This window comes from Podarcis liolepis (assembly GCF_965112155.1).
Source record: "Podarcis liolepis genome assembly, chromosome: 1".
Taxonomy (NCBI): domain Eukaryota; kingdom Metazoa; phylum Chordata; class Lepidosauria; order Squamata; family Lacertidae; genus Podarcis; species Podarcis liolepis.
The window spans coordinates 71,191,527-71,209,669 of record NC_139554.1 but is presented as its reverse complement, the minus strand read 5'-3'; the positions used below and the strand labels follow the sequence as shown (position 1 = coordinate 71,209,669).

General features: G+C 38.7%; 1 protein-coding gene across 50 annotated transcripts in view; it reads left to right on the top strand.

The window, feature by feature from the left end:
- The window catches only part of SOX6 (SRY-box transcription factor 6), a 458,084-nt gene extending 440,239 nt beyond the window's left edge, over positions 1-17,845 (top strand). For 30 of the 50 annotated variants that reach the window (XM_083477096.1, XM_083477133.1, XM_083477122.1 and 27 more), the window contains 3 exons: positions 705-938; positions 4,792-5,008; positions 8,792-17,845. In XM_083477096.1, coding sequence (XP_083333222.1) covers positions 705-938; positions 4,792-5,008; positions 8,792-9,095 — 755 coding nt within the window. In that variant the 3' untranslated portion in view covers positions 9,096-17,845. The remainder of the gene's footprint in view (positions 1-704; positions 939-4,791; positions 5,009-8,791) is intronic. The other 20 variants (XM_083477104.1, XM_083477102.1, XM_083477112.1 and 17 more) reach the window with 1 other exon arrangement.
- Positions 17,846-18,143: the final 298 nt, after the last annotated feature.

Genomic DNA, 18,143 nt, shown 5'->3' with positions numbered 1-18,143 from the left:
ACATTCTCTTCTGGGCAACTTTTCCAGGGCGACATACCACTAGTGGGCAGGACCAGTGCTTTTTATCTTAAAAAAATATGTTTAGGGGTACTCTCATTTTCCTACTCATATTGAAATACTGCCCCTCAATGAGGCCAAACCTAGATTCATAAAATGTTTAGGGGTATACATACCCCCAAAAGAAAAGCACCGGGCAGGGTGAGAGGTAAAAGTGGATAGACCAACGAAGACACATTTATTATTGTACCATAGACCAGTTCTTAACACATTCACATGCTTCATTTTATTGTCCATCTAGACAAGCAAGAGGCATTATCAAAATCCAATTACACATTCCATCCGGGCAAAACACTGGAGTACAAAGTATGGCCAGTGATCTGGGGAAAGTTCTAAGAACTAGGCAGAGAGGCCTGGCAGGCCACATTTGGTCCAAGGACCTCAGGGTTCCCCACACTTGATCTAGGGCATAGAAATTAAAGGCTCAAAATTTAATATGTCTTTGAAGTTTCTCACTGGGTCCTACAAGAATGAATAATGAATAGTATGAATGAACTCAAATGAATTCGTAAGTGCTTTGTGTCATAGATCTAAAAGCAGAAAGCGAGAACTTGAAATGGACAGGGCATCATAGGTGGCAGCCCCACCATCCAGACAATGTAATAATATTTGCATCCATCTTGTTTCTTCCTGCTCTGATATTACAGGAAGTAAAGCAATGAATGGCTCTGCAGCTAAACTACAGCAGTATTATTGTTGGCCAACAGGAGGTGCCACTGTGGCTGAAGCTCGAGTCTACAGGGATGCCCGGGGCCGAAGTAGCAGTGAGCCACATATCAAACGACCAATGAACGCTTTCATGGTTTGGGCAAAAGATGAACGCAGAAAAATCCTTCAGGCTTTTCCTGACATGCACAACTCCAATATTAGCAAAATCCTTGGTAAGTACAAAACCATTAATAATAGCACAATCAAAACTGGTAATTGCTTTGCAATTTTATATGCAGATTATGAATGGTGAGAGGGAATAATTTCTTAGAATTGTTGATTGAATCAAGTTACTGAACTCCAGAACACTGCAAATGTGGGAGGGAACACTAGGAGTTAGATATGGAACAGCAAACAACTCCTATATGCCCTTTGCTGTTAGAATGTTTTGCCTTTCCATAGGAGAGTTGCTATGTTCATTGTCCTCTGATTGATTAAAAACTACACTGATTACCGTAATTTAAAACTAAGGCTGCAAGTCTATGCACACTTGCAGGAAGTAAGTCCCATTGAACTCAATGGAGCTTAGTTCTGAGCAGATATATATATATATATATATATATAGATATTTGCTTTCGTAGATTTTCACGGGTACAGGAATGCAGGTTTTGGTGTCTTCGGGTGTCTTCCCGTGTAAGAGTTGGGGCGGGGGACTGGCTGCGGGGCCGGGCGGGAGAAGGGCTGCCGGGCTGCCTGCCGGCCATCCTCCGGCCCAGGAGGCTCGAGGCGCGCTCTGCTAGCAAGAAGCCGAAAGCACCGGCCTGAGGATGACGAGTGAGGCCTCGTCGAAACGTCGCCTAGACACCCCAACTCTTACACGGGAAGACACCCGAAGACACCAAAACCTGCATATATAGATATAGATATATAGATATATATATAGATATATAGATATATAGATATATATAGGATTGCACAGAGAGGTACTCAAGCTTAAGACTACTACAGAAATTTATGAAGATGAGATTTATTTAAATAAAAAACACTGGATTTCTATACGAGTTAAAGAACTCAGTTTATACATGGACTATGCCAGTATTTTATTGCAAGCCTTTATTAGAATTCATGGTGTATTAGGAAATTCTGCAAGACAAAGTTGGTAACTTTGTTATGTAGGGAAAATATCTAACCTCATGCAAATATAAGTCTTCATGGCAGGGAGTAAAATAGTCAATACGTTTAATAGAATTTAAATGTTCATTAGGTTCTCATTGAACTAATTGTAAAAAAAATAATAAACAAAAGTGTATTGAGAAAGAAAGCTTAACGTCAAGTTTATTTTAATTCTCTAGAAAAGTAAAATTTAGCCAGCGCTCAGGCTTTGTCTCGCACTAATAAAACTGTTGATTTTTCAAAGAATTGGAGGCCCCAAAAGAGGAATTAAAAACGTATATGAGAATGAGGGAAAAAATTAAACTGATATTTGTCTATAAATGTAACTCAGACAGAGAACAGTAACGACCAGGTCTCACCTGCAATACTTTGTGCATTATCTTGCAACGTAACAAAGCTGTTTCTCTTACTTGCTTTTTCCCCCTTTCAGAGGTAAAAAATATATATCTAGAAATAAATATAACTCTGTTCTTAAACTTTCAGTGTTTTACATAGAAGCTCTCATATTTGTCTACTATTTTAGTAAGTTATATGAATAGCCTCTCAGTTTTGTATAAAACCTGCACTGTTCCAGTCTTGGCAACTCTATGGAATCTATATTATTTGTGTGTATTCTTTGACAAACACCCCCCCCCCATTACAAGTATAGTAACAGTATTCATTAAAATGTAAACATTCAGTATAAATATTTCAGAAGTGCCAGCAATCGTATGTTTTTTAAAGAGGGGTAAAACCTGCCAGGACTTCCCCTGCTACTACCACACACACACACACACACACACACACACACACAAAGCGAGAGAGAGAGAGAGAGAGAGAGAGAGAGAGAGAGAGAGAGAGAGTCAATTTACATATAATATCTCTGCACATTTTCCAGGACAATGACAAAAAAGAAGCCTGAAATATTAGAACTGACAACAGAGTATTGCTGACTCTGGATAATATTTATACAACTTTTCCATTTGTTGATGTATAAAAGCTCGTGGTAAAAGAATAGCTTCCACCCACGTTTACCACAGCTGTAATCATTTTAACCATCTGAAAGCTCCTTTTTAATCCCCCCCAACACAAACCACCCTTCTTTCTTCACTGTTTAGGTAGCTCTCTATAAACAATACAACAGACCTGAATACTTTTCTTCTTTCTATGTAAACTGTTATATATATTTTTGTCTTTTATTAGTGCAGTTTGTGCTGAATGTTTATATTAATTAAAGTAGTGAAGAGCATTGCGAATGTACTTTCCACTTTCTTTCAAATACAGCTAAGTGTATGTATTGCATCTGGCTGGATAATTATAATGTTTAATAGGATTTGCAAGGGTCAAGGAGCTGATAATAAACTAAAGTTATAGTAAAGGGCATCAAAATTAAGGACACTAAGATGGTTAGAGGGTCATTTCCAGTTTTGTGAATAAGCTAGTTTTGCTAAATTTCAGGTCATGGTTTCATTATAATGAATTTACAAGCTAAATTCTTGCTGGGGAATTATGCATGAGCAAGGTAAAAAAAAATTTAAGATCAGTAGAAAGGTTATGACGAAACACAATTCTAGTAATATAACTGATCCACTTTCAGGGTGCCCAAGAGCTTGAGTGTGTCCAGTGGGATTTTTGCCAGTTTTTTCTTTTTAAGCCACAGACTTATCATATCTCAAACTGCTGTTTAAAGTTCCTTTTGTTTCAAAATCAGTCTGCCATATGGTGTTTGAGAAAGGCACAGAATCCATTGGGATTATGCTAGTAATTCAGTGTTTTTTTAAAAAAATATCAGGTAGTGTTTCTTAATGAAATAACTACCAATGTATACATGAATCAATGATTTTTGTTCAAATAATAGGTGAAGAACTTGCTATAGTTTCAAATACACAATCCTGGATTGTTTGAAAGAGTGAACAAAAAAAATACAAAAAACAGTGAAACCTTAATGTGAATGGGGCCAGTTCTCCAACAGTACACTCACAAACGTTTTTCAAGCAAAATCTCTTTATAGAATATTAGTGAAATGTCTGAAGACTAAGCATACTGCAGAACTAAGCATACCACTCACTCTAAAAGTAGATTTCAAATTGTGAGTCGAGGACCCACCGCCCACTTAGAGATAACTAAGAACAAGGACACAAGTATTTTAGGTTAATGGGCTAAAGAAGGCCACAAGTTTATTGGTTACAGCATGTGAGTGGTATTGGCTAAAGCATTGGATCAAACAATCCATACATGACTCCACCCCGCACAGCGAGGAGTCATTCGAGAGTTGACAACCAGTGGGAGGAGCTTGTTGATGCAAATACAACTGAAAGCTTCCCCTGATGTCACCGGGGGTTGTGTCATGGCCCTATCCACCAGCAGGGCATCTGACAGGATCCACGACCGCCGGATTCCTTTAACGGAATACCCAACAAGGGGAGGGGTACGTGATGGCCACAACCTGCCCTCCAACACACCACACTTATTCCAATGCCTAACAGCCAATACCTGAAAAGTTGTGATGATTTGCTACGAGGTAGGCGAAAAACCAAGAGGCTGGTGCCAATTTGCCAAATGGTTAAAAATTCCTACCAGGCCCCCTGGGCAACCAAGGCAACCAACCAAAGTCCATAGCAAGGTCAAAAGCATAGATATGACCTAAAGGGAGGGTGGGCGGGTGATCCGATGAGTTCAGGAAGCGGCCGTTCAAATGTGACTAAACCCCGCCTCCAAGCCAGCCCAATTAACCTAATAACTGACGCAGGGGGCCGAATACGGGAACCGGCTCCCGCTCACAACTCCTTGCCTCTAGTAGGAGGAGAGGCTTTCTTAATGTCAACTGAGATGGCTTGCTTGATGCATTGAAAGGTGAACTGTGGCAGAAAGGAGCGTTAAGTGGAATTATCCAACAAATAAACTTAGAGCTCACTAATATCTTTTTCTGTGCAGGCTCCCGCTGGAAATCTATGTCAAACCAAGAGAAACAACCTTACTATGAAGAGCAAGCACGGCTAAGTAAAATCCACCTAGAGAAGTATCCTAATTACAAATATAAACCCAGACCAAAACGCACCTGCATTGTCGACGGCAAGAAACTGCGTATTGGAGAATATAAACAACTGATGAGATCTCGAAGGCAGGAGATGAGACAATTTTTTACTGTAGGGTAGGTGGAAGGTTTATGTGTCAAATCCAGCAGTTGCTATATAGTTTTACTTCCTGTGAGATTGGGACTCTTGTTTAAGATTCACTTATTAATCATAGCCCGTGACCCAAATATTTAAACTCTTTTTAGTCTATTGTGGTTCCCTGTCTTTGACAGCCATCTGGTAACCTACCCACAAGACTCCTACAAATCCATTAGCTGGGAACCATTGGCTTTTTCTTTGCTTTTAAACAGGTATCAACCCCTCCCCCCGACCTTCTCCCTAAAGCTGATAAAGCAAAATAGTGTGAAAATGTCCTTGGAAAAAGTGTAAAACAAACCCCTTCCCTTTAAATTTATTCCATTACCAATTTTTACAAGTAGTTTGCTGCTGCTGAAGCTGGGACTTACTGCAGCAAAGTTAAATCTTCCCCTTACAAAGAAGGATGTCCATTATTAACATTTCCTGGAATCCAGACTCAGTACACGCACATCATTTTCTCTTTTGCCTGTAGAGTGAGGGCAGAAGCAGTAGCGGCCATATGAGTAGTCAATTACTGAACAGAAGCACCAACATGACACTGGAAATTCATTTAATAGTTGTAATACACCATTAAAATGAGTAAAGAATATACAATTATCCCCCACCCCAACTTTTCCACATTGCAGCCTTTTCTCCCATAGTCCCATGCAAATCTAGGATGCCCGCTGTTTGCATATGGAGTGAAAAAGGGCTGCAATCTGCTTAAGCTTTGAGTCTCTGGGTATGCAGCTGGGGGCAAGTATGACATACTCCTCATGTATTTTTCAGTTTGTAGCACCATGTTTTTGACTCTGCTGTATTCAGCACTGTCTTTGAATTTCTCGGGCTGCAGGGTGGGCGGATCTAACATCTGAGTCCCAGGAATGAAACCATATATATGCATTCAATATATGCATTCAATGAATCTCTTATGTGCCATCTTGGACTTTTAAGCAGCATGCAGTGCTGTGATATATCTTCAGTCTCAGGCCAGACATTCACTAGAACAATTGTCACTCAATAGGTTTATCTCTGCCAGTGTCTTATAAACACACAAACAAAATTGCTGGATGCTTGGTGCCACACACGGGGGTTTCTGGCAATTTAAGAAAGCAGCTTCTCTTGCCAGCCCTTCTAAATTCACAATGTTCTGTTCAGTCCTCTAATCATAATACTATTCTTTTCTTGTGGGCTTCGCAACCAGATAATTGACCTTGACTGCTTGGTTCTGTGCCTTGTTTCTGGCTTGGCATGCAAGACACACGTTGCAGTCAATTATTTTGTGGTATAGCCTGCAGCAGTGCGGGTTTCTGCCCAAATCAGTTTTTGATATCCATAAATATGATGAGGGTTAGATATCTTGAAATATGATGAGGCAATAGGCCTATGTACCTTATCCTGAAACATAGTTGGCTGACTTTAGGCAGCCAAGAAACTATTTGGGAATTGAGTTTCAGATATTCAACCCATCAGCCACACACCCTCTTTTACTTAAGGGCATTGCTACTGTAGCCAGATTATCCAGTGAAAGAGTAAAGCTTATTGAGGGTGAAGAAGGGAATAAGAATGGTTCTGACTAGTGCAGGACAAGGGCAGCAGTGCTTGCACATGGAAATGTATATGTGTGCATGTGTGATGATCTGGTATAAGGAGGTGAGGCTTCCTGCAGTTAAAGGAGCTAGTACACAAGAACTGAAAGGTAAACGGATCTGATAGGAAATGATGTGGGAGAGGCAAGGAAGTTGAGTAAGAGCTGGATAAGTGAACATCCAGATTTATGAATCACCATTCTGCACATCTTTTCGCATCATATACCACTGTTTGAAAAGCATGTTCCAGTGGCAACTTCCTGCTCTCTTAATCAGCCACCACCCAACTATGGCATTTGACCTGGAACTTCTAGACCCGATGAATCAAATTCATTGTGATTTGCCCTGGCCCAGTCCAGGATAGGCATGCTTTCTAGCTGGTGCTTCATGAGTAGAGATGGGCTGAGCAGCTCAGACATAGCCTGGGAGTTGTGCCCAACAATGTCATTGCATAAATGGGAAAGTTTTCAATTCTGCAACAGAACTTCCCCTCTCTCTCCCAAATCTACTTTGGGGGTTCTCCTCCAAAACAGACTCAGGGGTGCGTGTTCAGGAGGCACACAGGGTGATGGGAGGAAGGAGAGAGTTTTCTTTACAAAGTCATTATGTGCGCACAAGGACTTTGCTGGATTCAGTAGACTTTCCTCCCGGAGGTGCCCACCCTAAAGCTCATTCACATTGGTGGGTGGGGAAGGTAGAGCCCTGCTCCCTGTGTGAGGGGCTCTTGAGATTTTTCATTTTGTACTTTTTAAGATACTGGGGAAAACTGTATTATTTGTATCTTAAAAGCCTTCCCAATATTAATGCTCACAAAAAATGCACACGTGTTCTAAATGCTTTTGAACTACTATTTTGAATTAGGCAATAAAACCACACCACTGTGTCAGAAATATATGCAGTAAGCACTTTTATGAGATCTGATGTTAATGTTATTCTATTTGGCTTCTATGTTTCAAAGGATGTAGCATCTATGAGATTTTCTCAAATGCAGCTGAATTAAGTCTCAGTAATTGTGTGCTGTTCCCTAATCCAAATTACTATTTCCAAATTAAACATTTAAGTGGTTTTGTTAAAAAAAAAAGACAGCTATGAATATCACCCCCCCCACCCCATGGATCACTTATATGGTGCTTAGACAAACCTGAAATACTGTGTAGGCAATTTCCCCCCTGTACTGTACTGTACTGTACTAGGAAACTACCCTGCACGTATTCCAGTGTGTTATATGCCAGCAATGCCCTTCTCCTGTTTGCACAGGATAAGTGGTTCATTTCTTGCAAGAGAATAAATAGATATAAATCCAATATTGAAAACAGCAGCATTCACAAACCACCAAGAGAACATTTCTGTCTCTCAGCACTCTACTGCTAACTAATGCCAGTTACCATACCTCAATGAAAAGGCTCCTGTGTGAAACTATAGAACTAAAATTTATTCACAAACTCAGTTTGATTGTGATGAGGGTGTATTAATCATGTCTCTCCACTGTAATATTGGCTGTTTCAATTGTCTTGTTTTAATGATAGTTACTTTTCTACATTTTGTAAGTTTTTAACATATTGTCAGGCATGTAGAAAGGCTTGACTTTATTGCTTTGGGAAGCAGTATAGAAATAATCATCAGTTTTTATTCAGTGCTTTGAAGGTTTCCATTTGGAGAGGAAATTTATTATAAATAACTTCTAATCAATAAAATATATACTTAATTATTATCCAGCTTTTTGTTTATTGTTAATTATAATGTGCAAGGAAGCATGTCCTCAATGAAATCAGTATGATTCAGTGTTTTAGGGTTAGGACACAAGAGTCAGAAGCATGGAAGACACTACCAAAATCACTTCCCACAAGATGTAATGCCGGCCACCAACTTGGGGGACTTTAAAAGATTAGACAAATTCAAGGAGCATATTGGGTATTAGTGGTTATATTTAACTCCACTGCAAAGGCATTATGCATCTGGCTATCAGTTGCTGGGAAGCACAAGTGGGGAGAGTGTTGTTGCGCTCAGGTCTTCTTAAAGACTTGGTGTAGGCATCTAGTTGGACCACTGTGAGAACAGCATGCAGGATTAGATGGGCCTTTAGCCTGAACCAGCAGTCTGAAAGGTGACTGCTGCACCTTCTGTCAAAATGACAGACACTCACTTCTTATACAAACTCAAGGAAATCTTTCCCATGTTTGTCTTTTCCTGCAGGCAGCAGCCTCAGATTCCAATCACCACAGGGACGGGTGTGGTCTATCCTGGTGCTATTACTATGGCAACTACTACACCATCGCCTCAGATGACATCTGATTGCTCCAGCACCTCGGCTAGCCCTGAGCCCAGCATCCCTGTCATTCAGAGCACTTACAGCATGAAGACGGACAGCGGGAGCCTTGCTGGAAATGAAATGATTAATGGGGAAGACGAGATGGAAATGTATGAGGACTTTGAGGATGACCCCAAATCAGACTATAGCAGTGAAAATGAAGCCCATGAGGCTGTCACTGCCAACTGAGGATGTCTGCTGAATTAAAGTACTCTGACTTTTTTTTTTTTTTTTTGAACAAAAAGTTCTTAAATGAGCCTGCATGCATGTGTGGCTCCTACAGTTACATCTGCAGAATGGTCTTAAATGTTTCTTAATGTGTGACACAGATTGTTCCCTAATTTTCATGAACTTTTTTTAAAATTTAGGTGAAGACATTAAGTATCAGACATTGGGACTTGAAAACTTATACAAATCAATAGCTGTCTTACAAGTCTTTCCTTTTTTGTCTATTTTTTTTTTCTCCTCCTGGATGCTGAGAAAAAGGTTTTAAGTTACTGTTTTAAACGGGGGTTTTACATTCTCACTCAGGTATGCTGTGCCAGCCTACAGGTTGTGAATGTGTTTTTATTCTGAATTATTTTAGAAAACAAAAACAAAACAAAAAAAGTGCAAATTTCCTATCATGAAACAGAACAAGTCCTCATGTGCATCAGTGTGTATTTGCTCATCTTTTTTAAACAAGGTCTCTAAATTCCATTTTTTTTCTCCACATGTATAGCTGACCTTCTGATGTGCCAAACTTTCATAACTTTTTAATCTATCTTAACATTTAAAAAAGTCTTAAGGGAGACACTGTAAAGTCTTAGACAATCCTTTGGCATCTTAAAATATCTATATATCTTTTTAAAAAAGCCTAATTTTTCCAGAAAATGGTAAAGTACTCAGGAATCTGGAGACAGGATATTCTTAAAATAGTGAACATGATTTCCACAATGCACTTGCCCAATTGCTTCTGCCTCTTGATGTACCATCAGTATAAAATATTATGTAAGCACAAAAGAGCGATCACCAGCTACAGACAGGCCTGTCTTAAGAATGTACGGCCAACTCCAAATCCTTTCACTGCCCCTTTGCTTTTAACCCTTACATTCAGTCTTAACTACATTTTATCTTAACAATGTATTCATTCCAGAATGTCAGGGGTCCACATACTGAAAAAAAGAAGAAGAAATTTTAAAGTACTGTTGCGTTTGCATTATTTTCAGTTTGTTGTTGACTTCTTTATAAAATGCCCCTTTCCCCCCTAAAAACCTGTGGTTTTCTTAAAATAGCAGGAAACTTAATACTGAAAGGTAACTATATGCTTAAATGGGAGATCATGTTTATATGTGTCGAAAACATTTGGGAAAACACTATGATACAAAGGGATGCAGATGCTTTCAGTATTTGCGTAGTATGCATGTGCTATGTGTCTGTTTTATACTTTTAGGCCAGGAGCCAAAGAAGCACCCAGTTAGTTCCATAAAGCATCAGGGCTTGTGTTTTCTGAACCAAAATTCACCACCTCTTCGTATGAACCAAATTTGAAACTGAGAGAAGATGTTTCAGAAGCAATTTGTGATGTGACATTGTTATCATGGTGGTTCAAAGGGGAGAAAGTAACAAAAATCCAGCTGGGTCTGCATAAGCCCTGAAGCTCCCCTACAGCAGTTCTAAATTATCCCTTTCAGGTTCTCTTTACTTTGCATAGTATACAACATCTCACCTAGTCTTTCTCATGAGTTTCTGAATTAAAAGCTGTCATAGTTTCGAATACTGTACTACATGTTGCCATATCAATAGCCGACCTAAAGGATCCATTTACTATACCCATCTATGATTTTTATACAGGAAAAGCCACACAAATCTTACTATCTCATATAAACTGTGTCAAATGCTAGTTTCACAAAACTAAAAAGAGTTCCAAGCTCATCCTATTATTTTGTCATTCACTGACATGGTTTTACTATACATGTGTAGATTTCATATTGTTGCACAAATACATACCTAACATGCAGAAAACTATTTAGAGGGCTCCAAGTCTTCCCTGACAAACAAGACAAAAAAATAGCTATTTCCCAAGCATAGTATCAATATCAGATCAATATTTGCGAAGTTCTCTCAAGCCTTCAGGTCAAAGATGCTGTAGAAATTATAATTATTTATTTCATTTCTGATATATAATTTTGTTAAATATATAAAGAAGCAAGGGGAGGTGGGAACAAAACATTCCCGAGTTAATAATCTAGGTCTTAATGGAAGTCAGTTTGCCCCCAGATTTTGAATTTGATCAATTTTATGCCCCATGGTCAAGGCCAGAGTCTACTGTTTCAGCTACTTATTCTCCTCATCAGTACTTTCTACTGAAAATTACACCATCTCATAAATATGTATGTTTAGAATCAGGCCACTAATATTGAATCAGGCTCTTTCTGAAAATTTTGTTTACTTCATTATATCTTTAATATACTCCAGAAATATGGCAATTTTATAGGGACAAAATATTTGTGTCCTAAGAATAAAGCCAACCCTACATATAGTTCATGATGTGGAAGCCACGCTTCCTTACATCTGTGTGGTGACCGCTCCAGGAACTGAACTAGTTGTGTGCAATTTTCTCTATGCCAGCAGAAACTCAACATGAATGGTCTGTGGTGTTGGACACACAGATATCATTTACTAATCCAGCTGGAGCACTACCATGCAAATGCAATTTAAGCAGCCTATTCCGTGCTGCCTATTAATTCTGTGAAGCAGGGTTGTGTTGAGAGTTCCACTTTGTGTAAAGATACCATGTTTAAGGCTGGAAGAGTAGCCTCATCTCTTACTAGCTTTGCTCAGGGGAAAGAGTGCCAGGATTTCTAAAAACATTTCTGCACCTTCTTTGATAGCCAAGCCTGCATGTAATAAATGTGTGGGCATGAACCTATTCTTCTGAAAACATGGATTGCAACCCAAACTACAACCTTGCTTATGGAGCAGGGGGTTGGACTGAATGACCCTCAGGATCCCTTCCAACTCTATGACTAGGTCAGATGGGGTTCTTTCCCTTTCCATAGCCAGCAATGTCTAGCATCTAGCTTACATACAGTTAGATTTTTCATTATATTGTGATCATTATATATATTTTTCACTTCCTTGACTTCAAGGCTTTTCATTAATAGAACCAACATAATGGCCATAGCTTACAATGCGTGAGCAAATCATTTGTACTTTGCTCCCCCCTGCTAGCACTGAGAGGAAACAAACCATAATCTCTGGCTCGAAACAGAAGCCTTTTTTTGGCATTAAGCAGTATATAAATTTAATCATCAATGTTCCTTTGCTTGTGCGGCTGAATTACAGATTTTGTTTTGTTGTGCTTGGAACAAACCAAGAAGTGAAGCCAGTTTGTTGTTGGCTTTCCTATCATGGTTTATTTTATTTTATTTTGAGCTTGGATGTTATTCTAAGGCAGAGATAGTCAGTTTTTCCCATCCAGCACTAGACAGGAGGAAGCCCAGCATGGTTCATTTGTGTACAGTAAACCATGGTTTGTGGCTTACCATGACATACAAACATAACCAATATCAGTGCAGAGTGTTGGCATGAGTATTATCATACAACCTTGCACGGCTAGTAAAGAAAACTAATGCCTTGACAGCTTTCAGAAGCAACTGCTGGAGGTAGTCAGCTTTTGCAGTATTAAAATAGACAATTTAACCCAGACAAGCAAATAGGGACTGCTATGTTTACAAGATCAAATACTATTCTGACATATAATACTCTCATCAAGCTTTGGCAGCCATTTTTAAATCCAAAATAAACTTATCTTTCTTTACTATTTATTTGAAAAGTGTTCCCATGTCTACAGCTGAAGCAATAAAACTGTTCTAGCCGAGATGTTAAAAGCACTTGCTGTGTCATTAGCTGGTGAGCGTCCTCTTTACCTAATTAAGGTACTAAAAGAAAATCATTTCTTATTAAAATTGTTTGGAAATTTGAAGTGTTCTAATACATGTAGTTTGGAGCGGAGGTACTCATTTTCCCTAAAGAATGACTATTTATTAATTTTCTACAGGTTTCTCCTGTTATAAATCTCTCTCCACCCTACAATTCATTTCTTTTCTCTGAATTTCTTCATGGTTTTTTTGTTGCATAGGTAGAATGCTGTATTGCTAACATTGTATTTTCTGTAATTATTTTTGCACAAAGGCAAACATTTAGTTTAGTGGGTTAATTTCTTTTTATAAATTTTATTACCATGCCAAAATAATATTCTGCAGGCTGGCGGAGAACAAAGGACTGTTCTTTAGGACTGAAACTTGATTTTGCTCATAGTACAAAAACACACACTCACAGATGTTATTTCGTAAGTGTTATAAGCACTGGATATAAATGGTATTTTTTATCACTTCTAACTAATGTGAAACTGTTGTACAAAAACGACATGAACAAAAGTCATCTGTTTCGACTCGTGTGGGCCTGCCTCACAGTTGCCGGATTTGAGTCATTTTTATGTCTTTGTTATTTCATTTATTTATGCAAAATTCTTATATGTATGAATACTTTGTTTTAGCTCCAGCCCTGCATCTGTGTTGATGCTCCAAAACTTAAAGGTGCATTCTTGACAATGAATGGCTCTTCATGAATCAGCAGAGGGTAGAAAGCTACTTTGTTGGTCAGTTTGGGTAAAAAAAAAAATGTATTTGACTCTGAATAGTGCAGAAACAGTGTATTATATTTATTAGCCAAAATCGGCTCTAAAGTGTCAGTAGAAAATCAAGGAAGGACAATCATATGGAAACAAACATTTATCCCCATTCTTAATTGGAGCTCAAAACAAAGTTTTTGATTAGTCACCATCTCATCTTCGTTTTTTCTTAAAGTGTAAATATAACATAGGAAATAGAATTTTATTTTTTGTTCATGGATACCTAGTGAAGTATAAGTTATGTATTTACTTTGTTCTGTATCAGTGTACATTGGTCCATATTAAATGCTGACAAATCACTGTACCTCATGTAGATGCTGAATTTACACCTGCAGTGCGAGAGCAGTGTTGTGGACCTGTAGCAAGGATGGCAAGTCGCCTCACTTGTGCCCTCCTTCAAATTGGAATCCTGTATTTCATAAACACTTAACCTTTCAAACTATTTCACCTGCTTATAGAACAGGGGTGAGGAATCCCTGTGGTCCCTCAAAATTTTGCCAGACTACAACTCCCATGAGCCCCAGCCCTGATGGGAGTTGGATTGCAGTCTCCAGAGGGTCAGAGGTTGCCCACCCCTGCTATGGAATAACAATCCTCATTGTCTTCACTCTCTGGTAGTAGCATCATAGTTATTGGGACTAATAAAATACTAGTCAGAGAGATACAGCCTAATAGTCTGCTCTTCAGGATTGCTGCATCAGCAAATTAGTACATAGGATGTGGAATGTCTATTCCTCTTGGGCAGCACTACAGCCTATTACTTCAGCCAAGTGAAAGGATGTAAATGACATTTACATTCCCATTTAAATAAACGGGGCAAGTTAGTTATAACTGACAAGTCCTACTGAATTTAATAAATGAAACATAACTTTCTCTTGATTGGAGCCATGATGTGACACTGTTGTTGCAGGCTGAAGCAACAGCTAATTCTCTGACACTTTTGCCAATGCAGTTCTATAAAATTCCTCAGAAGTAAACGAAATAGTATAATTCATCACTGAATGGCTTATCTCCTCAAAATATACCACCCAGATATATTTCATTCCCTCCTCCCATGTAATTAGAGTTACTGTAAAAAGCAACTGGCTTAAGAACTGGTTTACTTAAGTGCCAGATTTCTAGTTTAGTTTGGGCTCAATTTGCTTCATAATTTGCAGCTTGATTCCAAGTGAATCTGATGGACGTTCTTAGATTTTGTCTGAAAGCAACCAATGTGAATAGTAAAAAATGTGTCAATGTGAATGACAAACTAAGTAAATAAATACACATATGAACAAATGATGCTCTGGAAGGCCTTTGTAAGCGATGCCAGTTAACACTAAACTGCTTCGGATCTGTGTTTGGTGTGGAATAATATCGGCATGTTTGAAAAAGTAAATAGTTAAATTGACTTGATATTTTACCAATACAAACTAAAGTCTTAATAAAACACAATGCCACAGGGTTTATGCTTATAGAGAGGAAAATAGCTCTGATCAAAGGGCCCATTTCTAAGAAAATAAGTTGTAGCCTTAAACATCTATCCTTATGCTGTGGACAGCAGCTCTCTAGGGGAACAGGCAGTCTTCTGCCTTTCCTGCTAACTGACACTTTTAAACTGGAGATGCTAGGGTTTGAACCTGGGACCTTATACATGCAATACATGTGCTTTGTCACTGAGCTGAACCCCCTCCCACGTAAATGTATGAGGGTACCCAGATATGTAGTTTGGGGGAAGCTGTGGGATTGCCAACTGATCCAGAATCAGTGTGCAAGAGGCAGCGTAAAGAGGGGGATGCTATTACAACAGGGGAACAACTCGATAGGTGGGTGCATGTTATGTAAAGCAGTAACTTGAGAACAGTGATTGTTTAAACGACTGTGTAAATGAAACAATGATTGTGTAAATGCAAGCATCCCCTAATACAAAGTTAAAGCATGATATCCTACTGTACCTAATGTTGCTCTTCGTCTTATTAAAACCTGACATTTTTTTCTACTTCACTGAAAATAACTTCCCAGTAAGAAAACGCTACAACGCTCCAATTCAGGAAAGCACTTAATGCTGGAATCTTCAAGCCACACATTCTGGAGTAGTCCCAATGGAAGCCCATGGTGCTACTTTAGAGAAGGTGGTATGAAGATCTTAGCCTCAGGCACCAGTTTAGCGTAAAGCAACCGAGCCATTCTACCAAAGTCCAAAAGAGTTAGGTATATGTTTAAAGCTGAGCAGAATTATATGTGTCTATCTGGACTGGATCTTCAGTACCAACAACTGCTCTAGAATGCAGCTGGTAGAATGTAATAATAGAGTATTTCATATTTTCAATTTAAAAAAAATAGTCTCAGATCCTAGACGTTTGCATGTGTGTTTAAAGACTGAAGTTGGCACTTAAGCATGTCCTGTTTAAAGACTAACATGTGACCTCATTTGATTTTCTTTTACAAAAGGCACTTACTCTTTTTCTCAAACTCTTACTTTCCGCCTCCTCCCCCCACTGCCCCCCCATTTCCTTTTATTATCAACCATTTTTCTCTGCAGTTCTTGGACAACATGTTTGATATACTGTAATGCCACAGTTCCATGTTAGAATGCAAAACGCAAAACAAAAAATATTTACCTAAGTGGGTTGGTATCTTTTTTCTTTATATCCAGATTTATGCTATTAGACTACATACCTTCCCTCTGAATAACTTGTCCAAGATTTAAGTTTTAAGAGCTGACAAAATGATACTCTGAGATAGTTCACTCATTGTTTTCAAAGAGGAGGGTGGGTCTGGGGCATATGTGTGAAAGGAAAACGTTTCCAATTGGTATTTATGGCAATATGAAAGTTATAAAGCAGCTTAGTGACACAGTTTGCTTTATAACTTCTGCTTTCTTCAAAAACCACAAGTGAGGTCCTTGGTGCTCTCAAAAAAGTTTGGGGAATGTGCAAATATTTAACTGTTTCTATGCTGCACATTGCAGACCTGCTCGTGTGCATTCTCCGTATTGTCTTCCTTTGTCATTTGTGTTTTGCTTTCTCAAAAGCACAGGGTTGTTTTTCCTGCCCCCACCTCCCTTGTACCCTTCATCAGCCTGTAGCAAATTTCCGAATGTTTTAGTATTTCTGTTCCTTCATTATTGTATTTGCCATGTACAAATGTTTTTATTACGTTAAGACAAGCTTATAAGCTGTTACTACATAACTTATCTTACTGTAACTCTTTTCTTTCCTGACATTGTAATTTGTTTGTGATGTATATTGTGAGATTGTATTCTATGTTAATTTAATCAGCACAATTCACTGACATGCTGGACTGACATGCTAGCTGCTGTTTCAAAGTGTAAAGTTTTTGTGTAGAGTTGTTGGGGGACAACTGAGACTCCCTTTGTCAAGGTACTATGCTTTGGTTCCTATAGCAACACTGTGGGTGTGGCTCTTATGATGCTAGGGCTGCTGATTCTACACCCACAAGCATTTTTTTTTTTTTTTACTGGCAAGTTTTCCGTGTAGAAATTCTATATACAGTGCAGGTACCTATCTGGGCCCAGGGCTGGTAATTATTTGGGCATGTAGAGAAAAAACAAACAAACCCTAGTGTCTATTGCTGCTTTGAATATGTTTTAAAAGTCTGAAAATGTAAATAGTTTATCAAAATAAATCTTGTACAGTCCAGTGTAAAGTTTTTAAATGAACTTAAAAGGTTGCCATTACATCTCTCTCACACTCTCCTCTTGAAGCAGTTTAAAAAGAAAAGAAAAAAGTTTGCTAAGGATGTTGATTTTTTTAAAGTATCTGTGCTCTTAATTTAAGCGGGGGGGAACGAATCATTCTTAGCTTTGCTTCATAGCATAAACCGATTTCTTGGATTTTGTTGTGCAGTATTGACGTGAGGTAAATTAAATATTAAATAATTTTTCAGTGGTACTTTTAAGAGTCTTCTCCTCTCCTCAGAAATTAATGGAAAAGACAAAACTGAAAAAAGACTGTCTTTATATCGTATATTCTGGTGTATGTTGGCACCTTACCATATTTGAGGGGATTTTTTTCCTTTTTCCTTCCTTCCTTTCTTTTTTTTTTTTTGCACAAGGTGCTTTCCTGATATGTTAAACATGTCATCATTGGGTGATACCATATGCCATGATAAGGGGTTCTGACCCCTCAGGGGAGTGTCTATAAGACTGCCTATTTATGCTCATTTACCTCAAGACTGTCCTCTCTACCCTTAATCTATTCACCATCACTCCATCTTTTGTACTGCTGTTGACACTTACAGATTAAAGATAAATTTTGTTTTATGATATGTGTGTGGCTTTTTCTGTGCAGCCTATTCTGTTCTTTCTATACGTAACAGTCCGCTTCAGATCCCAAGGAGCTGCTCGCGAGAAAAGGCCCTGCACATCAAGTGACCAATTCCTTCTGAGCAGGCTCACCTCCCTCCGTGCTCATTGTCAGTCTACTTATTGCTTTCTCATGTCACATCAGAAGTTTGGTTTTCGAACTTTGGCTCGCTAAGCTCAAGTCGTAGTGTGTGATGTGTAAGCAGGAAAGGCTTGTAAAGTAACCCTATATGAGATGGGTATTTCAAAATTACCA